Source organism: Cicer arietinum, chromosome 6 (genome assembly GCF_000331145.2).
Source record: "Cicer arietinum cultivar CDC Frontier isolate Library 1 chromosome 6, Cicar.CDCFrontier_v2.0, whole genome shotgun sequence".
Lineage (NCBI taxonomy): Eukaryota > Viridiplantae > Streptophyta > Magnoliopsida > Fabales > Fabaceae > Cicer > Cicer arietinum.
The window spans coordinates 1,909,418-1,928,035 of record NC_021165.2 but is presented as its reverse complement, the minus strand read 5'-3'; the positions used below and the strand labels follow the sequence as shown (position 1 = coordinate 1,928,035).

The window sequence follows — 18,618 nt, the reverse complement described above, 5'->3', positions numbered from 1 at the left end:
TGGGTTTTATTATTGAACGTTCAGCAGATCAACAAAAATTGCATTTCAAAAAGTCCTCAGAAAATAGAGGGAAGTGGTGCAATGTTGGACTTTGGAAATATTCTCGCCATCCTAACTATTTTGGTGAGGTTAGTGCAGTTATTACTTTCAAATTGGTGCAGCAGCTGAACACCCTTCTTCTTAGTGTGATTACAATTTCTTTGGCGTTGTATATAATTTATATTTTTGTCCTTGCTTAAGCAAAAATCCATATTAAAAGTTAATTTGGTTTTTATGATTTGGGATTAAATCTTGTTTTGGCTGTCTTCTAAAAATCTTTCTTTTTCTTTTTTTCTGGATGGGGAAAACATATTAGAAATAAGAGAAAAGTGTTTACATATCGGAGATCAGTATAACGGTGGAGACAAGTAAACTTTGTTACTTAGGAGATAGTTGACTAACCTCTTTTATTTGGGTGGAAAAAACTTACAGTTAGCTCTTTAGAAATACATTAAAATTTTCCGGTATGTAAATGGATTCCCTTTAGACATTATCTGGACAAATCACTGATCACATGACTTGACTTGCTACATTGTTTAGTAGCTTCTGTCAAAATGTGCACATTGTTTGAGTGATACTGCCAGGAATGACCTATTTGTTTATGTTGCTGCCTCATTTATAGGATAAAAGAAAGTGATTAGTTTCCTTTTTGGTGATTGGCTAATGGTTGGTATAAGTGGTTTTTCAATTTTCTAATAAGTTTCTTATTTTATTAATAAAATGATGTAAAATATTAATCAAAAGTCATAAATGCTTGACTCAGATATTGCTTTGGTGGGGAATTTTTGTGGCATCTACACCTATACTTAAGAATGCTGAATGGCTGGTAATCATTGGACCAATCTTTCTCACATTGTTGCTTCTTTTCATCAGTGGCCTTCCGCTGCTCGAGGTTTGCTTCTTACCTCTGATTTGGGAAAATTGTGATGCAATTTTGTTGCTTTTCTGATGATGTATTGTATAATTGAGGCAGGAATCAGCAGATAAGAAGTTTGGCAATGTGGATGGATATAGGGTGTACAAACGAAGAACTAGGTAAGCTTACCTCCATGTTATTATTACATATTCCAGTGTATCATTAATGAGAAACAACTAAGCCAAATCTTTGTTTCAGCCCTTTAATCCCATTGCCACCAGCAGTTTATGGAAACTTACCAGCGTGGTTTAAATCAGCTTTTCTCTTTGAATTTCCACTCTACAGTCGTAATTTACCACAAGAAGAACTAAGCTGGTGAGAGGCAATTTTAATTTCCGCACTACTTTTTTTTGTTTGCAAACTGTCCTATATTTGACATTTTGTTATTAACTTATCAAGTAACAGTTATTGGAAAGAAAAGGAGTAACTCTTGAGATTTCCACTTTTGTTTTGATTCATGACTGTTCAATGTATTAGAAAAGTCATTAACAAGATAACAATATTTGTATGCTTGTTTGTTATTCCATCCTAGTGTCTCAGACCATGCAGATTGTGTTAATTCTGGGAGTTAATTTACCACAACCCACATGAATTCTGAGGAGAACCTTACAAATACAATTATGCAGCAAGCTTCTTCTTCAGCACATTATCTGAACCAAACACAATAATAAGAAGAAAAGGAAAAGGAAAATCTTAATAACAAGTCATCTTGCCTTTATGCTTACTTGCTTAGTACTTTCCTACTCCCGCTACATTTGTTTCTTTTGATGTTCAATTAAAAATTTGGTTCAAAGCTTTGTATATATGTCTATATTATCAAAGTGTCCCACCACCACAATATGCAACTGCAGACGGATCATTTGTTATTGTCTGCAAATGCCAAATGATCTATGCCAAATGATCTTGAAATGCTTTAAAATTCTTTTTTTAAACTCTTAAATGTAGGTTTCAATAAATGGTATTAAATGATTTACTGTCTTCTCAAGGTGTAGAACAAGTGGCAGGAAAAACGGCGATGCCTTGAAAATTGGCTAGCACGCAGGGTTCTCCATTCCTTGGATCGCACTGAAGTTAGAGTTGCCATCCTTGTCTGCTGCTGTTAGGGACGCTCTTTGGTGTTTTTTCGAGGCCTTGTAATGTTGTTGCAACTTGCAATTTCTCTTCTTGTTTTTATCCCTTTAAGTTGGTTGTTTTCTTGATATATACGTTGTGCAAGTACTATTGTCTGGGCTATCATCTTAATTCTTCTACTGCAACTATGATTTTGGATCTGCATTGCCAGATATTTAACACATGTTTTTCTCACTTGAATTTTTTTATTCTTCTGCAAAATCTATTTTGAAAATAATTTAGATATAAATTGATGACCGCTTATGAGCATGTGCTAAGAAAACCCTATCTCGATAATCGTATTGTGCTAAGAAAATTCTCTCTTTTGGCCATGAATTATACTACAATTACAATCTCGCATTCTTACGGTTTGTTATTAGAAAGCAAATAAGTCGATTGTTGAATTCACTTTATCAAAGGGGAACGACATTAAGTTTGTCTTTAAAATACAATTTTTAATTAGAAAATAGCAACTTGTTCGATTCAAATAATATTCAAATAATACCATTAGGCAGTCAAACAATAATGGTAACATGTCATTTGATAATCGAGGTACAACCTACACAATCAAATCATTATGACAAGTAGTAAGTGTTATTCAGTGAATTAGATGCATCTTTATGGAACTGGAGTTACTTTCACAAGTTACAATAAATCTATTTGTCATTTTATTAGGCATAGGCACCATTGTCCTGAGAAGGCTATACAAACAAAATATACATAAATAAAGTAAATTAAAATTTCCTGTCATCTCGTGGATCCTCACCAGTACACAGAATCTCAATGCTAGTTTCAGTGTTAATGTTTTATTTGCTAGGAAAGCACTGAAAATGAATCAAGTTTATTCCCTGCTTCTCAACTTTCCATTTATATGATTTATTCGGGTTGTTTTTACATTATAAGCATTGTTTAGTTTCCGGGATTTCAAGCCGATACTTGTTAAAAGTATTGAACAAAGATGATGCTGGATGTTTCTAGTTGGTTGAACAGCAAATCTTCTACTCAATTTTTGCATATCTCCGGCCAAGTCCACACAAGGCAACGAACTGAATCTTCACAAGCTCTAAGGATGAGAAATCAAGTAATCTGATAAATGAAAAAAAACAAAATTGTAAATATTACTAGTAAAAAGAAACACAGAATCCTAAGAACAGAACAATCACTGTTCTCGTATGATAGTTCTACTTCTACCTAGGCTTTCCTTGATGATGGAAGTGCAATTCTCCAGAGAGTAGAAGGATCACAGGATTTAGCTCACAAACATGAAACTTGCTCAGAATGAAGTGAACCTACAAGCAAATAGCACATCGAATGAATCACAAATCCAATTCTGCAGTTTCATATTTTGTGAATAACATATGTAAAAAATGAGATTAACATGTGTAAAAAATGAGACGAGAGGCTCGAGATTCATCTTCTAATTGAAAGCAATCAAATGCAGTATTTACTATTTTAGAGGAAAGGGAAAATGCAGGGTAGCGTAGGGATCATCATGAGAAAATGGAAGCAGAGAAGTATACCAGATTGAAAGCCAGAACTGGCAGGGAAGAATACAGTGTAACTCTGACTCTGGTTGATGCTGTTAAACTCCAATCAACCATTAACCATAGAAAATCCGAAACTTGGTATTGGAAAGTCTAGATTATGCTCGCATAACTGTTTCGGCATTCACGGTCTGGATTGCCTCACATGTAAATCTTGACTTGTACTGGTTCTCATATGAGAATAGAACATGAATGACAAGTTCAGCTGTCACAGATTTCATCCCTGTCCATGCATCAACCTGTCAGGGTTTCTCATCGTTAAAAAGGTTGCCATTTAGATGGTTGTAGAACCAACAAAACTCAACAATTCGGCAACAGGTCAGATCACAAAAGACCAAAGAATTAATCCAAGAGCAGCAAAAAAAAAAAAAAATAGAACCATCTACTTGTTAAAAACGCATAGTAGGTATGCACTGTGAAAGAAGAAGAGCAACAGTCTTACCAGTTTATGAAAGAAAAATTCAACCAGAGGCAGCAACAATGACTTGAAACAAAGTATAATAGAGACACAGTTAAATATTTTGTTATTTAATTTTAATCCACATTCTCTGACACAATAAAAACACACATTTTCTAAGCATTTATGGAGAGTGAAAGATAATAGATTATCAAAGCATAATCTAAAATGGAACTAAAGTAACTGTCAATAAATAAATAAGTAAATAAAATGGAACTAAAGTATCTGACCTTTTTTCAATATTTACTAGACCTCTGGTGAGCATTTCTTGACGAAGTTCCTCTGCCTTATCACTCTCATTTTTCTCTAGCAGTGCACCAATAATTGTTTCAAAAGTTACAGCATCAGGGGGGCAATCATTGTCATCCATTTTTACAAGTAAGGCTATGGCTTCGTCAAAAGAGCCATCTTTACAAAGTGCATTAATCATAATAGTATATGTTTGAACATTCGGAGGACAACAATGCATCAAAAGATGTTGAAGAGCATCTTCTGCGATCTTCAACTTTTCACCTTTGCACAAATTGTCAACAATTACATTGTTTGTATAAAAATCAGGCCAAATTCCTTGAACAATCTGTCGATATAATGAGATTGCCTCATCAAAAGGTCGGGTTTTGCACAAAGCATCTAACAATATATTGTAAGTGACTACATCAGGAGGTTGGCCACTATCACGCATTTCATCAAGAAGCTCTTGCACGTGTGATATTCTTTCTGAATTGCACAAGCCATTGATAAGAGAATTGTAAGTAGCAATATTAGGGACTAAATTTTGCTGACATATCTCTTTAAAGAGAACCATGGCTTCATCTAGCATTTCAGCCTTGCAATAACCATTAATCAAGACACTATAATTCAAGACATCAGGTTCCAATCCTCTACTGACCATTCTATTGAATAGTTCTTTTGCCTCGTTGACATTTTTTCGTAAACAATATCCAACCATGATTGCATTGTAAGTAACAACGTCAGGTTTCTCACCTCTTTTCATCATCATAACAAGCACACCTTGGGCTTCTAAGATCCTTCCTTCTTTACATAACGCATCAATCAATATGTTAAAGGTATAGTCATCCGGGTCAACTTTTTCACGAACCATTTTAGTTAGTAATTGAGTTGCCTCTTGCCATCGACCCACACTACAACAACCATGGATTAGAGAGTTGTAGGTGACAACATCAAGTGAAATTCCCCTGTCACCAAGTTTAGAACACAATCCAAGCGCATCGGAGACAAGTCCATCTTTGCAGAGTCCATCAATAACCGCACTATACATAACTAGATTGGGTAGAACCGATCGTTCCCCCATCTCTTGTATCAAATGTAGGGCAGCTCTAGTTTGCCCATTTTTACATAACCCATTGATCAAAATCCCATATGTAAATTCATCAAAAAGATACCCTTGGGACAGTAAATCTTGGTAAAAGTTCAAAGCTTTAAAAATCAAACCATTGATACAAAAACCATTGATGAGTGTATTGAAAGTAACCATATTGGGTTGATAACCAGTCTTAAGAATGGTTCCCAGTAATGAAAAAGCAAAATTCATGTGAGATTGATGACAGTAACAATTGATCAAGATGCTGAAAGTAGCAATGGAAGGGGAAATTCCCCTTAATTGAAGTTGATTAAAGAGTGAAATTGCAGTGGGATAATGACCCATTCTTACAATAGCTCCTAAAACCTTGTCAAATTCACAAGTGGGTGGTCGTGGAAACGAACGAACCATGCGATTGAAACAAGAAACAGCATCATCTACATTACGAAACCCACAAAATTTGTGGGAATATTGGCGTTGCAAATGACCAAAGAATCGAGAAAGAAGAAAGGTAGAAGAAGTTCTAAATGTTAGAATAGGATTGCGAGAGAATTTGGGAATGGCATACCTTGAATTCAGCATCATCAATTACAAAACCAATACAATGAATGATGCGCTTTCAACCTCAATCAACCTTTCTTCTTCTTCTTCTTCTTCTTCAAATTACCAAACTAAACTGCGGAACCGAACTCTCTTCTCACTCACTGTCTCTTGCAGTGAGGGCGTAATACTGTGGAATGTGTTTTCTCCCTTTAAATTACAATCCTTCATTAAAAAATAAATAATAATGATAATAATAATAATAATGCAAGGTAAATAAAAATGTAGCATTGCCTAGGGTTTATGTCCCCGTTATTTTGAGTTTCCACCTCCTGGATGTGTTCCTTTCTCGCAAGATTTTGAAGCTGTATTTCTCTCTCTTTTAGTTTAGGATATAAAAATAATATATATAACTTTCTTTATATATAAAATTTAGGATTAGAGTAAACTATAGTTTTTTTTTCGTACAAATATATTTCTTTGTTTTATATCTGAGTAAACAATAGCCGACTATATGTAAGTGTCTTGAAAGATAAAAATGGAATTGTTTTGTTTGCCCAAAAAAATAAATGAATTTTTAGCAAATTATGTTTTATGTGAATACCGTAATTAAACAATCTTTTGGGACTTGTTGGTTAGTGAAAAACATAATCGATAAAATGAGACAGTTTGATAAGTCAAAAAAATATTTAGTATGAGGTCATTAAGATTTTATTATATGAAATGTTGGTTGATACACATCATATAACTCTAGATAATAGATAATGCCATTATTACATGATGATATAAATTATATATATATATATATATATATATAACTCAGAGAACTCTTCTAATAGGTGACGAAATGGTTGCTGTGGAGGGTGCAGCAATGGACCCAAATTTGATTTGTATCCTACATTAGCTTATGATACATTGACTTATGCATAACTAAATTGTATAGGCTCGTGGATTGAACCAACGAATCTACATGTTTTTTGCTTGTTAAAACAAATTGTTTGTTCTTGGAAAAAAAATTGTTTGTTGAATTCTGTCTTAAATTTACCTTTATATTTTGAAGTAATTAAAATATTTTTCGGAAAAAAAATTCCATTCTTTATGCAAGTACATAGTAGACCCACAAACTCACAAACCAATCTCATATAACATGTAGTTGTGTGGAGCAATTGCACTGTCACGTGATTAAACACAGGCCAAAAAAATTCCAACACAAACCCATGCGAGTTGGCCTATAAACGGAGGCAAAGGGTGTTTGTGCGACGAAAGTGGTGGCTGACACTCTCAAGTTTCTTTTTTTACGATCACTCTCAAGCTTCTTAGCTTAGATGATATCATATGTTATATAATCACGAATAAAGTCACCAAGATTCTAACGCATTACAAAAATGAATGAATATATTAATAATTGTATGCGATACCAAAAGTTAATTGTTTTTTCTTTACAAATTCAAAAGATAATAATCACGAAACTGCATGCTGCATCTTTTGATTATTAATGCTATGGTAAAAACAGTGCACTCACATCACAACTACGTCCCTCCAAGCCACTGACTAAAGGATCACATTGTGCTTGCATCTGTTGCTAGCTACACTGTACAGTGTACATACCAAATACTTAAGAGTACCAATGAACGCTTCTTACCATTTGACCAGCATTCAAGATTCAAACCCAAATCACCCCTTCTTCAATAAAAATATAGCAGGGCATCGCTCCTCTCTGACAGAGTCCCTTGTTCGCGAGTTAAGCTCCACAAAGTCAAGGAGATTGAATTCGTCGAGATAGGAAGGTACACAATCCTGTATTTTCCTTCATCGTTATTATATTTTTCTGGTTATGATTAAGTACCTTGTAACATTTCTACGTATCCACTGTGAGTGCTTTATGTACTCCAGAGTAACAAATAATATCCAATGTACTGAAGACAACTTAAAAGCCAAGGAAAATAATAAAGCTATAACACATCACAACACAATCATACTTTTCCAGTGTTATTTATGTTCTCCAATGAGATCACAGCCCCAGATTTACCCTCATCTGATGGGCCAGAATGTGACATCAGAATATAAATCACCCACAAATGAAGGCAAACAAGGTAAATCAAAGCCCACAATTTTGCCGTTGAGTTTCTTTTCAAAACAAGTGCACCAGCCACGAAAATATAATCTAATTGGTGAAGCAATGACCCCAGCTGTCTCTTGCCAGAGTGAATTCTGGCTTTCAACATAGGCTTCAATTTTGAATTAGAGAGCTCCCATAATCCAGATTCCAATTCGCTTGAAGATGAGGTGGCAATCATAGCAGTTGAACCTGACACTGACATGTTCTCATCCAGCAACCTTGACACTGCCTGCGGAGTTGAATATGAAAATTAAAAAATCAAGTATATTGTGAATTTGTGATTTCAAGAGTTAGTATCATGGCCTCGGTAAAAAACATACCTCAATTCGAAATATAAGGCTTGCCTTTTCAGAAGAGAGAGATTCAACCTGTTGACAAGCAGAATAAACTTTTTTAACAGAAAGGGGTCTGAAACTGAAACAAGCCAGTGGATTCTGTGTTTGGATGAGTTTGCTCCAAAAAATTATTGTTTGCATTTTAACCTACTGGATTCTGAAAAACCGAATCCGGTTAGTTTGTTGATCATTTTTGTTTTATATCTCAACAGAGATTTTATACTAACTGCTAATGCGTTCAGTTGCTCTGTAAGACTGACCAGCTAGACTAGCCAGTCGAGCCAGAATTGAAACATTGATTCATGAGCATTTGCAAAAATATTACAGCCAACTGGATGTATGAAAGGCTCACCTTTGCTTGTTTCTGTATTAAATGATCAGTCATTTGATGAAGCCTTCGCTTGAGCTCAACTTCAACTTCTGTTGGCTCTTCTATCTCCTTCCTTGTCATTTCAATGTCAGCTTCCATTTTCCTTGCCTGTGATGTACAAGTGTGTTAGAAAACTTTGTAGCTAATAAAATCATATTGACTTTGACAAGCCTGGTGCAAAACTTTCAACTTTTTTTGGATACGATAGCAGGACATTTTATTCGTAGGTGAACGAAAACTGACTTATAAAAATCATAATTAAAAAAGGTCCTCAAGGTTGAAACTATTTGCAAGTGGTGAGCCCTTATAATTGATTCTAGTATGACGATTCATGCCGACATTCAGTTATGGTAAAGCGGTGAAGTCTACAGTGAGGTACCATGATAGGTGCCTCACCCTTGAAGTACTTGAATAAGTGGATTTTCCAAGTTTCTGCATTCAGTTGAAATTTTTTGTACATTTGTAAACAAATTTCAAATAACACCCAAATTGTATGCTTCCACCGAATGAATTTCTAGCCTGTTTTAAGGAGCTTTATTCCCAGTTTTAGGCGGTCATCCATTAAAGCATCCTGCAAGCTTCAATTTCACTTTGCTAGAGACAGTTCACTCTTGGCAACAATTGCCAAAAACTTGATTTTTTGGCAGCAGAGAAAAAACTTAAAAGACAGTATAGCCAGTTCAAGCTCAATAGGCAATACATCACCGCCAACAACATGTCCCCCTGCCCCCATTCTAAGTCAAAACACTATTTGAAATCAGTAAGCTACTTGACAAGTGAGGTAGCTGCCTTTGACTACTAAAAATTGGTGGATTGTAATATTTGCTCATGGAAATAGAAGCTTCACAAGCTGACCAAACCATCTTAGCTTGTCTGCAATTAAAATCTCTTCACCTTAGAACTTCAAAATCCAATTTTTCTGACATCACAAATATCTTCCACTGATTTGGCAAGAGTCTCATTTCAGCCTGTGCGATGCCATCCTTCACTGTCCGTTGTTTTCTCTGGCACCGTCACACCAAATGGAGACAGACTTAGGGTTTGCATTTCTACAATCTATTTTTTTTCCAAGGCAAATGCTAATAAGTGCTCTAAGGGCATTTGATTAAGAGTCTAAATTAGTAAGCTTTAATTAAAAGTTGTGTATTCACAATTGAAATACTTTACTTTTTCAATAAATAATTGTTTTATTTGGAATACTCAAACAACACCCTTAGGACACTCAATAGCAAAACCTTTTTTTAAAAACTACGAGAGGGAGACATTTGTAATTATTTATAAAAATAACATTCGAGTTGCATTTAATATATTACAACCGTTAAATATTGTACTGTAAAATTTAATGGATAATAATGACTCTTATCCATTGAGGCACATTTATCATGCTTCCCCTTGGACGAGCCATGGCTAAGGAAAACATCTCTGTTTTATGTGAAGTCAAAAAATGGACACCAAACGGGGATAGATATCACAACATATAGCTGGACAAGGGTGGATCTTCTCTTGGAGACAAGCAAATCTTCGCTTGGACAGGGAGGTGTCATGGCACCTCCAAAATTCTCTTCTTAGTATATATTTAGTTTGGTGTACAGTGGAGGCAATGAGATTTGAACCTTGGACCTCACATATACTACTACTGAACTCCCTCACCACCGGACCAATTCTAGTGGCTTTTCTGAATGTGTGTGTATGAAGTATTTTTGACCATATACTTCAAATGTATCTAGTGACACAGTGGCGAGTTTATGTTTTGCAACCAGAAGGTTCAGTGACCGTTTCCACTATTGACCATTTTTTTGTTTTCATTGTATCTTACTTTTTTTTTTATCAAAAACGTACTGAGCAGAGTTTGAATCATGTACACGAGGGAAAAAGTGATCACACCACAATGCAAATAAACAGTCCTAGACTTCTATGAAATATTAATACATATTAAATACTAGCCCCCCTCAAAAATACCAGTCAAGTTCCGCCAATATAATTGGGTAAATTTGTAAGCATGAAAAAGTACGCTAAAACATGCAAAAATTCCTAGAATTAGAATTAAGCATTTTCAGGAAATTGGAATATGGAAGACTAATTTTGATCCTTCAAGGACTTCCTTATCTTTCTAAAATATAACTTAAAGTTAGAATAAGAAGAAAAAAAACCATTTAATACAACGGAAAAAAACAGAGACACCAAATTTGTAGATGGAAAATTTTAGACAAACTTACAAACTACTAAAAATAATGAAATACATTGCAACTGAAATATCATAGCCCTTCATGGAAAAAGAAGTGAATTTAAGAAACATGCGCACAAGTAAAAAAGCTTACCTTTTCCTGCAATTGTGCAACTTTATCGTTAATAAAAGAGTGCTCTGCCTCAAGAATTTCTCGTTCAAACTCAACTCCTTTTGAAGCTAGCTACAACATCGACATAGATACACAGATGTCAATAATATCCTACTAAAAAAAAGGGAATATATGACCAAACAAAAAGAGAATACCACAAAGACTCCCTCTTAAAATCCCCAGCTCAGGATAAAGTACACAAAAGAAGCAAAATATTAATATACCAGATTCAGCAAAGAATAGAGTAACTTACTTGATTTCGTGAAGCTTCAGTTTGATGAGGATTCCTTATGCTCCTTCTGAGCTCTACAAAAAAGTTAAAGGACCAACCTATTAACAGACCAGCTCTTTACAACATAATCTCGACTACTCCAACACCCTAAATAACCAATTAGCAATGATACAATAATTAATGTTCACCGATGAATGATAGAAAAAGCTACCATTGCCCAGGATCTACGGAAACACATTTCCAAAACATATTTCTAGTCAAAGATATTCTCAGGCAACAGAAAGGGAAATCCTAGTTGATGTGTGAAATTGGGCAATTCTCACCTCTTGATCTAGCTTATGGGGTTGAGTAAGTCTAGCCCAAATTGTAATATCAAAGCCTATCCTGAATTTGTTATTGGATCACCTGCATTTGTTATTGTTCATTAAGGAGTGTGTTGAGATCCCAAAGGTCAAAGTAGTCCGTGTAAAGCTTGAACAATTCTCACCCCTTGAGCTAGCTTTTATGATGAGTTAGATCTAACCCAAATTCAAATGTGGCTCCTGAAAACCCCATAGAAGCCTAACACAACTTTGTTTCAAACCTAAACAGTGTGTCCTTTAATTGCATACTAACTACCTATTTTGTTCAAACAGATAACGTCAAATAATGAACGTTCATCGTTCTCTACGGTAATTAAAATTAAATATACGCAAAGTAATTCTTGTGCATATGCTCATTACGCTGTTCAACAAGCTAGAAAATCATTTTTATAGCCTTATACTAACCTTTTGCTATTTTTATCAAGCGGCCGTAGCTTAGTACTTAAGGTTTGAAAATACGTTCAAGCTAAAATGAAACAAACATTGGTAGCTAATGAGTCCCATAAAAAGTTTTCATTTCATGTTTTCACTTTTAATTAAAAAATGGCCTCTGTTTTTTTAATGTCTCGTGTTTTCAAATATTTGTACAACAAACACTGAAAATAAGTTCCTGTCCAAATCTTCAAAAACGGGAAACAATATGGTAGTCTTTTAGGGTGTGTTTGAGAGTTCGGAGGGGAGGGACGACTTGGGGGGGAGGGAAGTAAAGGAAAAAATAGAGAGAAAATTTCACCTTTTTTGGGAGATTTTTTGTAGATAATATAAATAAATGCTTATAATTAATATATTTTTAATATTGAGAGTATTATAACAACATAGATTGGATTTGAAGAATTTACTAAGCCCTCCAAAATCCTCCTCCGATTCATTTTTTTAGTTCCCCCAAATTAGGGGGATTTTGTATTATAAAGAAAAATCAACCCCCTAAAGCCCTCCCCTTCCAAAGCCTTCAAATTCTTTCCACTTCATCCTTCCTTTTTTTATAAAGCCATCCCCTCCCCCCTCCTAAACTCCCAAACAAACTCTTAGTTAAAAATGAAAATAAGAAAAGAAAACAAAAAACATTTTCTCAAAAATAACAGGCTCTAATGTTTCAGAGAATGAATCAATGACTTTGCAAAGAGGTAGTACCTTCATGAACAGACTCTTTTGATGCAATTTTTTGTCTGAGTTTTGCTACTTCTTTGACCTGAACCAAAAACATATTATTAACACATAATTATTTAAAATTCTTACCCAGATATGAGGATGACATAAGGATTTGTTTAGCTCAATTCCAATATAAAGGTCAAACTTTAATCCTTTAGGGAGTTGATGCGTCTATTTAATTGAACTTCTCAACTTTCAGTTCCAGCAATATTTAGGAAATTTTTCCAAAACATGTCAGAGTAGGTAATGGATATAAGACCTTCAGTTAATTGGCTCTTGTCGGCTATCATTGTGATGCCAATTTGGTCATATTATGTTGCTATTTTTAAGAAATAAAAAATTTCTCACATAATTAGAGTGAAGTCCAAATCCTTGTTGTAAGTAATGGCAAGTATATTTTGTATTCGCTAATTTCGAAATTTTATCAATACTAAAACCCATAAATCTTGAATTCTATGAATCATAAAAGGTGGAAGGAAGTCATCTCAGAAACTAAAAAGTAAAATACCTCTACTTCAAGGTTCCACTGTACAGCTGCGAGGGATCTTGCAAGATCAGCATTGGCAGTCTACAACCAATCCATACATTTATCAATGCCAAGCTTATCTAGATATTTGAAAAAACTAGGAACATCATAAAAAAAAAGTATTTAAGCTATACATTACAAACAAATGGCTTACAAACATTAAATCAACATACCTCCAGTTTAGCTAAACGCGTAAGAATTTCCATTCTAGTATTATTATGTTTTTGCTTTTCTAACTCAACAGCTTCCATTGTTTCCATCATAGTGCTCTGAAGCTGTGAAGCCTGAAGGACGGAGAAAAGAAGATTAAATATGTAACCAAACACATCAAAAACACCAAGTGCCACCCAAAACAGCCATCCGACAACAATTAATTTCAAACTAATGTCAGTTCATTAGGAGAAGCTCTTATACCGGGGAAACATGACAAAGGCATTTTTTTTCTTACAAAATTACCGAGAACGTGAATCAGGAAAATACATTCGAGAAATCTGTACAAGATTATCAAATCCTACACTAGACCTCTTTTGAACATAACCAGTATAACACTCAACTTAAAAGAGCAAAGACAAATATCAGTTCAAAGAACTATCATAAAAACATTACCTCTTGCGCTTGTTGTTTAGCTCGCTCCTCAAGTATTTTCTCTAGACTTTGTTTCTCCCCCTCTAATTTGGCCACCATATTCTCCTTTTCTTTGATAGCATTCATTGCTTTAGCTGCTGCTCTCTCAGCTAAGATCCTTTCTCTCTTTTTTCTTCTTTCCTCCCTCTCATGTTCACTTTCAGAATCAGATGTTGAACCAGACTCTGTTTCTGAATCAGAACTTCCATCACTTTCCATAGAAGAACCCCTTTTCAAATCATTGGATGTTGACTTTCCAGGCACTGAATTAAGCTCACGCCTCCCTTTTATCTCACTTCTCAGTTTACTATCAACATCTACTGGAACCTTAGCTGCAAGCACTTTATCAACCTCACTCACTGGTATTGCCTCTGCAGCAAAAAAATTGTCGACTTCCTGCACAGATTCTGGCAAAGAGAAGTCCTTATAACTAAATTGGCGATCACGATCTTTATTTTCCTTATCGTTGGTCTCAACCACAGGCTTATCAGAACTGCTATTACTAACATATCCCCGTCCTCTGGTCCATTTACCATCAGTTTCTAATTCTACATTTGACTGCCTATCAGTCGAACCTGAAGAGGTAGATTCCTTCCCATCATCACTTGTTTTTCCACTCAATTTAGTTCCTTTGACAGAGTCTAACCTCTGCAAAGACTTTGAACTAGTGTTACCACTTTTCTGATTCTTCTTAATATCAGACACAGACAAACTCTTCTGCTTCCTACTATTTTGCTTTAAAACACGAGCTGCAGGTACACCGTGATTTCCCGCAGAGGAAGAAGCAGTAGGCTGAGTAGGTGAACTAAGAAGTTCAGTCCAATCACCGTCTGTGATTGTAGGGCTAGATTTGGGGGAATGTTTGGGTGCAGTTGGTGTTGTAGTTTTAAGAACGCTGAAATTAGGATCACTACGAAGTTTTCCATTATAATCATTATTCTCGGGGAGTTTCTTCTTCAATTGATCCTTCAGAGGCACGCCAGTACCTGATTTTGTAGGAGCATCAATACTGGCTTGTTCCTCAGATCGAAGCCTCTCGTTGTTCTTCCGAAGCGATTCCGCCGCTTGCTGATCGATCTGAACCGTCCAAGAAACGCAATTGCGGGGGGAAAATTGACATATCAATTAAATGCAAAGATATTACACAGTAAAAAAATTAATAATTACGCTGTAAATTGAAATTAAGGAAGAATAATGCAATTTCGTGGAATAAATTGTACGGGAGATAATGAAAATGAGAAGCGTTGTTAAAGATGGACTTGCCTGATGGAGAATGTTCTCAGCGGCTTTGAGTTTGGAGGAGATCCAATGCGCCATGGTTTCAGGGAGTGAGATGTGAGGATAAAAAATGACCTCAGAGCCAAAATTAGCGCGTGATTGATGAAACGCGGTTTATGAAGGAAGATTTGCGCGTACAGAACGGAAAATCGCGGTTTATCACGAAAGAAGAAGAAGAAGATGATGAAAGCTGTTAGGAAGAAGATCGAGAGTGAGATGCAACATTTCCTGAAACGTGTTTCTTGGTGGGTCCCATTAAGTGTAATCCAAAGGCAATGATTTTGACCCCATAACTACCAACAGGTCTTCTAAGCCCAATAACATGTCAAGTCCAATTGAAACCAATAGGCTTGAGCCCATCATAAAATGGAATTGTGATCATATCGAAATGGGTTAAATGATCAGACACAAGAGGAAAGGAGGGGTATTCCTCTAGCTTTTTTGGGCAACCGGGATGTAAAAATGAACTCGGGCTAGTACTTAACCACTATGCTCTTTGGGCCTCGTGTTTGGACTATGAATCATCGTAGTTTTCATTGGATACTCCACTAATTTAAGAATCAATTCAATTACCACTTAAACACTTCATACCATTGAACCTCACCATTATTAAGAGCCACCCTCTCACTATAGTCATTGGAGATATGAATTATTTCAATAATAATGAATCAAACATGTAAATAGTTATTATAAAAATAAAAATAAAAAACATGTAAATAGTTATGCTAAGTTTGCAAAAATCCAAGTATATGATATAAAAATGAGCATAATTACATCCTAGCAGCATCAAGTGGTCAGTTAACAGACCATGCAACAAAGAAACGCCAATGAAAAAAGTGGGGAAAATTGGATAAATGAAACAATAAAACATTGTTGCTCTGAATCATCTTGAACAACAAGGAGCCTGTTTAGTAGCTGTGACTTCATCGGCCAATAAACTAATCTCCTTCCCATTCCAAAGACTAATTGGTTTCTCATCCATTTTAGCTTCCAAACTTCTCTGACTTGTGATCTCAAGTATCTTTGTGATCATTTGTAAAAACACTTGTTCAACATTCAGATTCTTCAAAGCAGAGGTTTCCATAAAACACAACCCTTCTTCCTCTGCAAACGCTTTACCCTCTTCTTTATCAACTTCTCTTGATTCACTAAGATCACATTTGTTTCCCACAAGAATAACCACCATGTCTTCCCCACCAAACTCCCTTAGCTCCACTAACCATTTTCCTACACTCTCATAACTTGATCGCCTTGTTATGTCATACACCAACACTGCTCCCAAGGCTCCTCTATAGTACGAGCTTGTGATTGCTCTGAACCTGCAACTCAATTCATTCAATAATTAATTATCTATCAATTCATATTCTCACAACAATTTATAACTTTTAAATCTAAACATAATTTTTATATTAAAATTTATTATTCAACTCAACTTTACGTAAATATATATATAAATATAAATTACTTTAAATTACATTTAACTAAAATTAATTTTCATTTCTGCAAAACCAACATAAAATAAGGTTTTGTGTCGTCTTGATTACCTATGACACCTAAAATGTAGTATACATGAAAGGCACTTATAAATCACACCTCTGGAGTCCTTGAGAAGTTTAATATGTAAGATTTATGGGTCACATATGTAATTAATTAATAAAGTGTGTTAGGGTCATTATATAATTAGCCAATAAACTAGGGGTCAAATAATATATAATAGTTTATGGCTAAAGAGCATAATAGTTATGAAAATTAATAGTGTAGATACCAGACAGTTTCTAATTTAATGAGGGGCTGAATTGGAAATACTGCAATTTGGGATATAACTAATAATAGTTATATATAGGGGTAATGGTCCCCAAGGCAAACACAACAAGACTATTCAGTTTTAAAACCCTAAAGGAGAAAACTCTCTGGTTCTCTCTATCCCCATCAAGAGAGCAAGGTCTTCAGGGTGTTTTGCTAAGGAAGATCACCCAACCCATTGGCTCTATCATCATTATCCCATGATTTCATCAATGGCAATTCCCACAGGTACGCTTCCGCCTTTGGTTATTCATCATGTAATTGACATGGATAGTTAACAATTGGTATTAGAGCCTACCATGTTTAATTCATGATGAAATTCGGTTATTGTCTTTGTTTAGGATTCAATTTGGGAATTTTGACATGTTTGAAAAATTATGGTTTGTAATTTGGGAATTTGGGAATTTTGATATATATATTATGGAATCCATATTTTTAACGTGTTTGAAAAATTAGGGTTTGTAATTTGGGAATTTTGATATATATATATATTATGGAATCCATATTTTTAACGTGTTTGAAAAATTAGGGTTTGTAATTTGGGAATTTTGATATATATATTATGGAATCCATATTTTTAACGTGTTTGAAAAATTAGGGTTTGTAATTTGGGAATTTTGATATATATATTTGAGTACTAACATTGCAAAATGTTCTTCAGTACAATTTTTTAACGTGTTTGTTATTTTAAATTTCATGGCTAAATTAATTAGCTTCTCATCCAAATTTTTTTTTTGATAAAATAATAATTATCGAATACTAATGAAATAAAGTTTATATTAGTGAAAAATAAAAAATAAAGTTTATATTAGTGAACAATATTTTTTAAATATTGTTTTATTTGGATATAATAAATATATGTTCAAGTCAAGTTTGACATTTTTGAATGAGTTAATTGAAACTTGACGTTGCCAAAGTGACCTCTCTTGTCTAAATTGCTCGTGAAGAATGTCAAATGGCTGTGTATATGTTTATTCATGCGGGTATTGACCGGCCCAAAGGAAGGTTAATATTTGGCAGAATTACATGGTACACCTGCGATGATAAATGTGTGACAATTATTTGGTATACATGTGAGCAGTAAATCGGCCCAAAGGAAGGTTTATTGTTTGACATGTCTTATTGTCAATATTTGATCGTTGCAACAAGAGTACCACTAGCAGTTGGTGTTACTGTCCAAAGACTTGACATCAATGGTGCACTGGGTATCTTGAGATGGGTTAAATTCCATGATGTGAACATATGTATTTATTCATTTATTGATTTATTTTCCTATAATGTGAGTTTCTAAGTTTCGTTCTTTATTTAATTTACAGCATCAGTTGCTTCCATATCTGCAAATTTGAGTTCTATTCCTGTCCTTGATGGGACAAATTTTAAGGAATGGAAAGAGAACATTTTGATTGTTCTTGGCTGCATGGATCTAGACCTTGCATTAAGAATTGATCGACCCTCTACTCCTAAGGACTCTAGTTCTTCTGAAGAAAAATTAGAGTATGAGAAATGGGATCGCTCAAATCGCATAAGTCTTATGATCATAAAGCGTGACATTCCTGA

General features: G+C 34.8%; 4 protein-coding genes across 9 annotated transcripts in view; 1 reads left to right on the top strand and 3 right to left on the bottom strand.

Annotated features, from left to right (window-relative positions):
• Nucleotides 1-2,260, top strand: part of LOC101500981 (uncharacterized) — a 4,113-nt gene extending 1,853 nt beyond the window's left edge. For 2 of the 4 annotated variants that reach the window (XM_073370173.1, XM_073370176.1), the window contains exons 7-11: nucleotides 26-128; nucleotides 803-931; nucleotides 1,013-1,074; nucleotides 1,154-1,270; nucleotides 1,942-2,260. In XM_073370173.1, coding sequence (XP_073226274.1) covers nucleotides 26-128; nucleotides 803-931; nucleotides 1,013-1,074; nucleotides 1,154-1,270; nucleotides 1,942-1,990 — 460 coding nt within the window. In that variant the 3' untranslated portion in view covers nucleotides 1,991-2,260. Of the gene's footprint in view, nucleotides 1-25; nucleotides 129-802; nucleotides 932-1,012; nucleotides 1,075-1,153; nucleotides 1,271-1,900 lie in introns of all 4 variants that reach the window. The other 2 variants (XM_073370174.1, XM_073370175.1) reach the window with 2 other exon arrangements.
• Nucleotides 2,261-2,710: 450 nt separating this feature from the next.
• LOC101500666 (uncharacterized) lies at nucleotides 2,711-6,397 on the bottom strand. Of its 2 annotated transcripts, none has more exons than XM_012716588.3 (4): nucleotides 4,297-6,397; nucleotides 3,586-3,832; nucleotides 3,257-3,354; nucleotides 2,711-3,151 (listed from the first exon to the last, which is right to left on the bottom strand). In XM_012716588.3, exons 1-2 carry the CDS (start codon nucleotides 5,970-5,972, stop codon nucleotides 3,811-3,813), a joined length of 1,698 nt encoding a protein of 565 aa, XP_012572042.1. In that variant the 5' UTR covers nucleotides 5,973-6,397; the 3' UTR covers nucleotides 2,711-3,151; nucleotides 3,257-3,354; nucleotides 3,586-3,810. The 2 variants fall into 2 exon arrangements, with proteins under 2 accessions (XP_012572042.1, XP_004503287.1); XM_004503230.4 differs by having other exon boundaries at nucleotides 3,586-3,848; nucleotides 4,297-6,382.
• A 907-nt stretch (nucleotides 6,398-7,304) lies between these two features.
• Nucleotides 7,305-15,519, bottom strand: LOC101500353 (golgin candidate 2). 2 transcript variants are annotated; one of them, XM_004503229.4, is made up of 10 exons: nucleotides 15,244-15,517; nucleotides 13,963-15,057; nucleotides 13,530-13,640; nucleotides 13,339-13,398; nucleotides 12,813-12,870; nucleotides 11,341-11,393; nucleotides 11,070-11,159; nucleotides 8,734-8,859; nucleotides 8,367-8,414; nucleotides 7,305-8,275 (listed from the first exon to the last, which is right to left on the bottom strand). In XM_004503229.4, the coding sequence occupies exons 1-10, from the start codon at nucleotides 15,295-15,297 to the stop codon at nucleotides 7,901-7,903; spliced, it is 2,070 nt and encodes a 689-aa protein (XP_004503286.1). In that variant the 5' UTR covers nucleotides 15,298-15,517; the 3' UTR covers nucleotides 7,305-7,900. The 2 variants fall into 2 exon arrangements, with proteins under 2 accessions (XP_004503286.1, XP_012572069.1); XM_012716615.3 differs by lacking the exon at nucleotides 7,305-8,275 and having other exon boundaries at nucleotides 8,402-8,538; nucleotides 15,244-15,519.
• Nucleotides 15,520-15,922: 403 nt separating this feature from the next.
• The window catches only part of LOC101500012 (ras-related protein RABA6b), a 9,315-nt gene continuing 6,619 nt past the window's right edge, over nucleotides 15,923-18,618 (bottom strand). The window contains exon 2 of the mRNA XM_004503228.4: nucleotides 15,923-16,577. Within this exon, the coding sequence (XP_004503285.2) occupies nucleotides 16,142-16,577 (436 nt within the window). The 3' untranslated portion in view covers nucleotides 15,923-16,141. The remainder of the gene's footprint in view (nucleotides 16,578-18,618) is intronic.